This window comes from Salvelinus namaycush, chromosome 3, assembly GCF_016432855.1.
Source record: "Salvelinus namaycush isolate Seneca chromosome 3, SaNama_1.0, whole genome shotgun sequence".
NCBI lineage: Eukaryota > Metazoa > Chordata > Actinopteri > Salmoniformes > Salmonidae > Salvelinus > Salvelinus namaycush.
The window spans coordinates 96,819,717-96,829,747 of NC_052309.1; the positions used below are offsets into that span (position 1 = coordinate 96,819,717).

At 43.3% G+C, this 10,031-nt stretch overlaps 1 protein-coding gene across 1 annotated transcript in view; it reads right to left on the reverse strand.

The window, feature by feature from the left end:
• Nucleotides 1-7,533, reverse strand: part of pold1 (polymerase (DNA directed), delta 1, catalytic subunit) — a 48,000-nt gene extending 40,467 nt beyond the window's left edge. The window contains exons 1-7 of the mRNA XM_038988332.1: nucleotides 7,459-7,533; nucleotides 3,809-4,000; nucleotides 3,358-3,471; nucleotides 2,965-3,105; nucleotides 1,518-1,643; nucleotides 1,053-1,221; nucleotides 8-122 (exon numbers count right to left, since the gene is read on the reverse strand). Of these exons, the coding sequence (XP_038844260.1) occupies nucleotides 8-122; nucleotides 1,053-1,221; nucleotides 1,518-1,643; nucleotides 2,965-3,105; nucleotides 3,358-3,471; nucleotides 3,809-3,995 (852 nt within the window). The 5' untranslated portion in view covers nucleotides 3,996-4,000; nucleotides 7,459-7,533. The remainder of the gene's footprint in view (nucleotides 1-7; nucleotides 123-1,052; nucleotides 1,222-1,517; nucleotides 1,644-2,964; nucleotides 3,106-3,357; nucleotides 3,472-3,808; nucleotides 4,001-7,458) is intronic.
• Between the last annotated feature and the right edge of the window lie 2,498 nt (nucleotides 7,534-10,031).

Sequence of the window (10,031 nt, forward strand, 5' to 3'; positions counted from 1 at the left end):
CTCTTACCTTGCCTGGGTAGTTAGCGTCCGTCTCCCCCAACTTCCTCTCCTCCCTCACCCGGTACTTCCCTTTGGGCAGCTCAATCCAGCAGCAACCCACCACATCACTGTCCACCATAAACCTAGTGCCCCGGGACACAGCGGACCTCATTTATCAAAATGTGTACAAATTCATTTGTTCATTCTCATGAAAAACAACTGCTTACTGTGTGAATTTGGTTGAAAATACATTTCTCCCTAAAAGGTCAAAATAATTGGTTTATATAGTTTAACACTGGAAGCCCTGAGGAAGTCATTTTAGCTGCTTATCAATAAAACATGTTAATCTCCTTTTAAAGTCCTGCACAACACTACTTCCTAGACTCATCCTAAATAAGTCTATTTCATTAGTGTTAGAAGCAGTTTCAGGAGGACACGCCATTTTGTTTCACTGAGCGCCATAAAGTGACTTTTTCAAATCCTCCTAGAGTCACACGCAGGTAAGACGTTTTGATTTCTACACAGGATCAGAAAGAGCACATTCGGAGGCGTCCAACACACTTACCATTGTGAATTAACACTCAAAAATTAAAAGATGAACACTATTTCAAAATAAAACTTTCTACAAGAATAACCCCTGTTTCATGCCCTCCACACGTGAGCACACTGCAACAGATGGCCTACAGTAACATAAACTAATGACAATGATATTGTGTTCTTTGAAATGAAATACATTCTGTATTCTAATGTTACTCAAGAGCGTCATAAACACAACCAAGTGATCATTTTTTCGATAGCATATATGAACTGTATTTATTAGACTGTCAGAGTGCTGCAGCTCGTTGAGGCAGTAAGGGGGGTAAGCGAGGCCTGGCAGTTTAGGGAATGAACTGGGTTAAAATGTCAAGAGAAAACCAGGACTGCTTCTTTTTTTTTTTTTACTTCTCTCACACACACACACACACACACACACACACACACACACACACACACACACACACACACACACACACACACACACACACACACACACACACACACACACACACACACACGCACACACGCGCACACACCTGATCTCAAAGTCAATGTTAGCCTCGTAGGAAGAGAAGCTCTGAATGGGGAAAGGTCCAAACTTAAATCCCTGTTCCAGGAGCCTCTTCGCCGGGGCAATCAGACGAGGCATTGCCATGGTGATGCACAGGAAGTCCGCAATCCGTTTCCCATGGTAACCATACATACCTGGAGGAGAGATGGGGAGGAAGTTATCAACTACCCTGTCGGCCTAGTCAACACCACAGCACTACAAGCTACCACACACACACAACCAAAAACAACAGTTCAACTGTTAACACACAGGATACTCCTCTGCATCCTTTCTTTGCTACCTGTCCAAAAAATGTCCATGTTAACATTCTGAACTTTCCTTTGCCTCAAATGACTACTGGAACGCACCCTGTGTGTATCCAGGAGTCAGCAGTCCCACCACCAGCCTACTGCAGTGCCACCATTAGACCAGACATGGTCACTATACCTACTTTCTTTGCGTGTGATGTCCACCGCCAGCACAGTGACCGACATGTTGTCCTTGTTGGAGCGCATGTCCTTCAGCACAGCAGAGTTAAGCTCCCGTTTGAACTCACTCAAGTGATCACTGGTGAACCCTGAGACAGAGAGAGGAAGGGAGGGGGAAAGTGAGAGAGAAAAGGGGTGGATGAATTTGATATTGTTTGATATTGTCACCGACACGGTGGACAATATTAAAGCCATTATTTTCATGTAGTTTGTGGTTGGCCATCAGATTTAGTCCTAAATAATAATGTAGCCTTCTGCTTCTTAAAGTGACCATGACATTACTACTGTGATGCCTAGAAAACACCTCTCACACGTTCATGCCATGCTTAGCTCACACTAATAGGTCTGATATGTAGAGTAACGGTGTGTATCACCATGCTTAGCTCACACTAATAGGTCTGATATGTAGAGTAACGGTGTGTATCACCATGCTTAGCTCACACTAATAGGTCTGATATGTAGAGTAACGGTGTGTATCACCATGCTTAGCTCACACTAATAGGTCTGATATATAGAGTAACGTTACGTATCACCATGCTTAGCTCACACTAATAGGTCTGATATATAGAGTAACGTTGCGTATCACCATGCTTAGCTCACACTAATAGGTCTGATATATAGAGTAACGTTACGTATCACCATGCTTAGCTCACACTAATAGGTCTGATATGTAGAGTAACGTTGCGTATCACCATGCTTAGCTCACACTAATAGGTCTGATATGTAGAGTAACGTTACGTATCACCATGCTTAGCTCACACTAATAGGTCTGATATGTAGAGTAACGGTGTGTATCACCATGCTTAGCTCACACTAATAGGTCTGATATATAGAGTAACGTTACGTATCACCAAGCTTAGCTCACACTAATAGGTCTGATATATAGAGTAACGTTACGTATCACCATGCTTAGCTCACACTAATAGGTCTGATATGTAGAGTAACGTTGCGTATCACCATGCTTAGCTCACACTAATAGGTCTGATATGTAGAGTAACGTTGCGTATCACCATGCTTAGCTCACACTAATAGGTCTGATATGTAGAGTAACGTTGCGTATCACCATGCTTAGCTCACACTAATAGGTCTGATATATAGAGTAACGTTACGTATCACCATGCTTAGCTCACACTAATAGGTCTGATATGTAGAGTAACGTTGCGTATCACCATGCTTAGCTCACACTAATAGGTCTGATATGTAGAGTAACGTTGCGTATCACCATGCTTAGCTCACACTAATAGGTCTGATATGTAGAGTAACGTTGCGTATCACCATGCTTAGCTCACACTAATAGGTCTGATATATAGAGTAATGTTGCGTATCACCATGCTTAGCTCACACTAATAGGTCTGATATATAGAGTAACGTTGCGTATCATTATATTACTCATTTTCAGAGAAAACTCACCATTGGGGGCAGGGATGTAGAAATAGGGGGCAAAGCCGTGCACGTGGCAGCACACACTGTTCCCGCTGTCAGTCACCCCGAACATGCGGATTATTGGTACATTCCCCTGAGACTGACCTGGCATGCCAGCCACAACAGCCCCTGTTGAACAGACCATCACAAACAGTTTAGGTTGGTGTCATGACTCGTACTCCTGCTTTAAAACGTGACATAAAAATGGCCTTTAAAAGTCTCTAGCAGCCTAAATATGCTTCAACTAAAACTAACATGTTGGTCCCATGGCCTGTCAGGCATTGCCTTTACATATCCATCTATGATGTTGAGAGTGGTTACATTTCTCCAGCCGCATCCCTGAGCTTTATTGCAACAGAAGTTGACTGTGACATAGCTTACCTAAATAGTAGTCGAGGTCGATCTGTTGGAAGACCAGGGTGTCAGAGTCCGGGTTAAGAGGGGAGGCCTGCGGCCGACGCCATCGGGGGTTGAGGTCAGCAGAGAACAGGTCACCTGCAACCGGGTCACGGGTCACATGCAGAAGACAGGAGATTGGTCAGTCAATGTGATGTTAAAGAGGCAGGTTGGTGAAAAATGAATGAAACTCTCCACCACCAGCGCCAGTAGCCTGGGTACCAGTGTGTTTGAGTTATCATTCCACTCCTTGTCATGCTAAACATGTAGTTGGCCTACATGGAGTGGAATGATGGTTTTAAACAGGTTCTGGATTTCAGGCTAGTCAAATGGCAGAAATCCTAAACATTTCAGTCATTCCAGACAATAGGAATCCCTGGTAAGACTAAAGCCTGCACAATGCACATCACCATGCGCTCTCCTCTCATCCTCTCACCAACAGGGATGACATCATGCCCCGCCTGTCCTTCCCTCTCCTCCGCCTCCATATCGGCTTCTTCGAACAGGGCGAGTTCCTCCTCGAAGATCGACGGGCTGTCTTCCCAATCCCCGCCAGTTTTACCACGCTTGGCCTGGGACGCCCCGCCCCTCGGCGGACCGCTACTCCGCCTTTTAGCATCCATGTGTCCTACAGGAGACATCAATGGACCAACGATTAGTACTTTACACACCTTGTAAGCATTTGTATCTGTCATGTGTGAATGTTTTTTATATATTTAGTACTATATATTTATCCTATCTGATTTGCAACAACTTAAGTTCCTTCTGGAAAATTTAAGTAATTCTAGTGTATTCTATTGAACCAAATAGGCTACAACTGGTTCAGCTGGTAGAGCATGGCGCTGACACCATCAGGTCGTGGGTTTGATTACCGCTACGGCCATCCATAAAAAAATGGACCCACTACCGTAAGTCACTTTGGATGAAAACGTTAGTTAAATTGCATGTATATTATATAGCCAGGCCTATTTCATTCTGATTTATATAATTCACTGTCATCTGGCCACTTTGATTATACAGTTGAAGTCGGAAGTTTACATAGACCTTTAGCCAAATACATTTCAACTCAGTTTCTCATGACATTTAATCAGAGTAAAAAATCCCTGTCTTAGGTCAGTTAGGATCACCACTTCATTTTAAGAATGTAAAATGTCAGAATAATAGTAGAGAATGATTTCAGCTTTTATTTCTTTCATCACATTCCCAGTGGGTCAGAAGTTTACATACACTCAATTAGTATTTGGTAGCATTGCCTTTAAATTGTTTAATTTGGGTCAAACTTTTCAGGTAGCCTTCCACAAGCTTCCCACAATAAGTTGGGTGAATTTTGGCCCATTCCTCCTGACAGAGCTGGTATAACTGAGTCGGGTTTGTAGGCCTCCTTGCTCGCACACACTTTTTGAGATCTGCCCACAAATTTTCTATACGATTGAGGTCAGGGCTTTGTGATGGCCACTCCAATACCTCGACTTTGTTGTCCTTAAGCCATTTTGCCACAACTTTGAAAGTATGCTTGGGGTCATTGTCCATTTGGAAGACACATTTGCGACCAAGCTTTAACTTCCTGACTGATGTCTTGAGATGTTGCTTCAATATATTCACATAATGTTCCTTCCTCATGATGCCATCTATTTTGTGAAGTGCACCAGTCCCTCCTGCAGCAAAGCACCCCCACAACATGATGCTGCCACCCCCGTGCTTCACGGTTGGGATGGTGTTCTTCGGCTTGCAAGCCTCCCTCTTATTCCTCCAAACATAACAATGGTCCTTATGGCCAAACAGTTCTATTTTTGTTTCATCAGACCAGAGGACACTTCTCCAAAAAGTATGATCTTTGTCCCTATGTGCAGTTGCAAACCGTAGTCTGGCTTTTTTATGGCGGTTTTGGAGCAGTGGCTTCTTCCTTGCTAAGCAGCCTTTCAGATTATGTCAATATAGGACTCGCTTAACTGTGGATATAGATACTTTTGTACCTGTTTCCTCCAGCATCTTCACAAGGTCCTTTGCTGTTGTTCTGGGATTGATTTGGACTTTTCGCACCAAAGTACGTTCATCTCTAGGAGACAGAACGCGTCTTCTTCCTGAGCGGTATGACGGCTGCGTGGTCCCATGGTGTTTATACTTACATACTATTGTTTGTACAGGTGAACGTGGTACCTTCAGGCATTTGGAAATTGCTCCCAAGGATGAACCAGACTTGTGGAGGGCTAAAAAAAAAAAGATTCTAAGGTCTTGGCTGATTACTTTTGATTTCCCCATGATGTCAAGCAAAGGGGCACTGAGTTTGAAGGTAGGCCTTGAAATACATCCACAGGTACACCTCCAGTTGACTTAAATGATGTCAATTAGCCTATCAGAAGCTTCTAAAGGCATGACATCATTTTTCTGGAATTTTCCAAGCTGTTGAAAGGCACAGTCACCTTAGTGTATGTAAACTTCTGACCCACTGGAATTGTGATAGATAATTAATAGTGAAATAATCTGTATGTATCAATTGTTGGAAAAATCACTTGCTTCATACACGAAGTAGATGTCCTAACCGACTTGCCAAAACGATAGTTTGTTAACAAGAAATTTGTGGAGTGGTTGAAAATCGAGTTTTAATGACTCCAACCTAAGTGAATGTACACTTCCGACTTCAACTGTAGCTGATGTAGCTATGGTGAGCTTTCTAGCGCAGTGGCTGCCTGGGCATCACTCGGGTGGACAGTGAAGGTTGTAGTGTTAGCTTGCTTGCCAGCTACCCTCATAAAATTCAATCTTTAGGCCACTTCATTTCAATGCCCAATGATTCTTGAAATGCCTCATGAGTTTAGTAGAACGGTCTTACCCCACCATAATCAAAAATATAAGGTTGTTACAATGTCTTTGTAAACAATGTAGCTATAGCTTCAAAATATGTGTCAAACTAGCTATCATTCTGATCTCATGTAGACTGGGACTTGTTAGGTTCATAGCTCCATCTATGAAGTTGAGTATTACCTAGCTAGCTTCAGTAGCTCCCTCATTTTTACAAAGTTACCTACATGTATCCAGCCCTGGCTATTCCTGTGAACTAACTACAGTGGTGGAGAAAGTAAAACATTGTCATACTTGAGTAAAAGTAAAGATACCTTAAAAGAAAATACTCAAATAAAAGTGAGTCACCCAGTAATAATACTACTTGAGTAAAAGTCAGAGTATTTGGTTTAAATATACATAAGTATCAAAAGCAAATGTAATTGATAAAATGTACTTAGGTATCAAAAGTAGAAATCATTTAAAATGTCTAATTTTAAGCAAACCAGACCACACGGTGTTATTGTTTTTTTAATTTACAAATAGCCAAGGGCACAGTTCAACAATCAGACATAATTTACAAACGAACCATTTATGTTTAGTGAGTTCGCCAGATCAGAGGCAGTAGGGATGACCTGGGATGTTTGCTTGATAAGTGCGTGAATTTGACAATTCTCCTGTCCTGCTAAACATTCAAAATGTAACGAGTACTTTTGGGTGTCAGGGAAAATGTATGGAGTAAAAAGCACAATAATTTTTAAGGAATGTAGTGGAGTAAAAGTAAAAGTTGTCAAATATAAATAGTAACTAACCAAAAAAAAACGACTTAAGTAGTTTACTTAAAGTATTTTACACCACTAACTATAGGAAACCTAGTGGCAGGGCTGCCGTTTGGCTGAAACACGAATGAAGGACTGTGCCTTTAACAGCTAACGTTACCTAGCTACAATAACCGAATCCAAATATCACTTTCCAACTTCATAGCTAGCTATCCGCTGATGAAGTTGAAACACTGGTAACTACTGGTCACATTTGGAAGACGAGCAGGCATCATTAGTAAGTAGCTATCAATATTAATAGTTACACGCCGCCGTTGAGGTGTTTATTTGCTGCAATGTGAACTTCTCAACGTCGTTGAACAACAACACGCCTGCAAGTTAGCTATAGCTAACTAGCTAGCCCTGTTTCAATTGTAAATAGCTAGTTACAAAGAAACAAATGATTCTTCATCCGCATGTATTTGGCAATCGGACATATGTGACATCGTTAGCTAGCTCTCGCTACTTGGTAATAAAATGTTGTAGCTACCTTTGTTCAATGTGGTGACTTCGATCAGATTCTACTTGACAACAACTCCCGCCACTTGTGCGTTTAATTCGTGAACTTCCACCCCCGGAAAGAGCGGAGGATTTCCACAGCGCACGTGGTGATTGGTCAATAGAGCGGAAACCCGTGGCTGAAAAAAGGGATGGAGGCAGCGGCCATATTTGGTGTGGCTCAGAGACCGAAAACTCTGTGTGAGCTGTGTTAGATAGCTATCATAACAATATGTTTACATTGTAGTGACATTCAGTTTGAAGTCTAATCACAGAAAATAGACTTTAATATGTATTTTAAAGACGTATAAAACACTTGTATTGTATCTCTATGAGCTAATAACCTAACCCAATAGATGAAATAGATCTTTATTCCAATTATTATATTGTTAACAAGCAATGTGGTTCACTGTAATGTATTTATCGTTACGGGTTACTAAAGGGTTATATATCAGGCCTGTGTGTGTGTGTGTGCAAGTGTAACGGATGTGAAATGGCTAGCTAGTTAGCGGGTACGCGCTAGTAGCGTTTCAATCAGTTACGTCACTTGCTCTGAAACCTAGAAGTAGTGTTGCACCTTGCGCTGCAAGGGCCGCGGCTTTTGTGGAGCGATGGGTAACGACGCTTCGTGGGTGTCAGTTGTTGATGTGTGCAGAGGGTCCCTGGGTCGCGCCCGTGTCGGGGCGAGGGGACGGTACTAAAGTTATACTGTTACACAGGTGCAATAATCTGAGGGGGCACAAAGTACGTGAAAATGGCTGGGGGGTGGTGCGGTAGAGTTATTAAAGTAAATATGCATAGATGACAACAGATAGTAGCAGCCGTGTGAAAGAGGATGGGGGGGTAGCCATTTGATTAGATGTTCAGGAGTCTTATGGCTTGGGGGTAGAAGCTGTTAAGAAGCCTCTTGGACCTAGACTTGGCGCTCCGGTACCGCTTGCCATGCATTAGTAGAGAGAACAGTCTATGACTAGGGTGGCTGGAGTCTTGACAATTTTTAGGGCCTTCCTCTGACACTGCCTGGTATAGAGGTCCTAGATGGCAGGAAGCTTGGCCCCAGTGATGTACTGGGCCGTTCACACTACACTCTGTAGTGTCTTGCGGTCGGAGGCCTACCAGGCAGTGATGCAACCCGTCAGGATGCTCTCGATGGTGCAGCTGTAAAACCTTTTGAGGATCCGAGGACCCATGCCAAATCTTTTCAGTCTCCTGAAGGGGAATAGGTTTTGTCGTGCCCTCTTCACGACTGTCTTGGTGTGCTTGGACCATGTTACTTTGTTGGTGATGTGGACACCAAGGAACTTGAAGCTCTCAACCTGCTCCACTGCAGCCCTGTCGATGAGAATGGGGGTGTGCTCGGTCATCTTTTTCCTGTAGTCCACAATCATCTCCTTTGTCTTATTCACGTTGAGGGAGAGGTTGTTGTCCTGGCACCACACGGCCAGGTCTCTGACCTCCTCCTTATAGGCTGTCTCGTCATTGTCGGTGATCAGGCCTACCACTGTTGTGTCATCGACAAACTTAATGATGGTGTTGGAGTCGTGCCTGGCCATGCAGTAATGAGTGAACAGGGAGTACAGGAGGGGACTGAGCACGCAGCCCTGAGGGGCCCCTGTGTTGAGGATCAGTGTGGCGGATGTGTTGTTACCTACCACCTGTGGGTGGCCCGTCAGGAAGTCCAGGATCCAGTTGCAGAGGGAGGTGTTTAGTCCCAGAATCCTTAGCTTATTGATGAGTTTTGAGGGCACTATGGTGTTGAACGCTGAGTCAATGAATAGCATTCTCACATAGGTGTTCCTTTTGTCCAGGTGGGAAAGGGCAGTGTGGAGTGCAATAGAGATTGCATCAGTGGAACTTATAATTAAACAGACTTTCCAAACGTGGGTCTGTTGTAGACCCATGCAGTTCCTCAGCGAAGTCAGTTCCTTTCGGCTTACCTCATTTCAAAATAAAAGTCCCCCACAAGTTCTGGATTTTTTTGTTGCAGGTATGGCGCACGTGCAGAACTTTAATTATGAAGTCAGGTAATCGGAGAGGAAGTGGGTCTACAACAGACAGACATTTGAAAAGTCTGTTTAATTTATGTTCTATTAAAAAATATATCTCAATTTCCCCCATGCATTAGGACCAACCCTACTGTTAGGATTTATGTTTATTCACTATAGCCTGTTAGCATATTGTTTGAAGATGAATATTGTTTTGTTACACACACACACAAACAATACAGATGGGTGTGTGTGTAGGTGTGTAAGGACTGACCAACACAGGCCATAAAAGCTGTGGTCAGTCTGGAGAGGGGAGGGGTGCATCACTCTAGGCCAACCAGGGAGGTTAGGAGACTGATCAGTACCATATTAGGAATTGTTTGAGTGAAGAATCAAGGGGGAGACACAAGACGGAGCTAATCTACCCAGCAACCAGATGTGGACAAAGGAAAGCGCCAAGGGGCTTGGACAAGTCCAGGTGCCCCCAAAGGCGGAGCAAGAGTTTAAACGGTGCTCAGCCTCTACTATGATAGGCCAACTAGACGAGTTGGAACTAAAGCTGTCATAGTATAAAAACTGC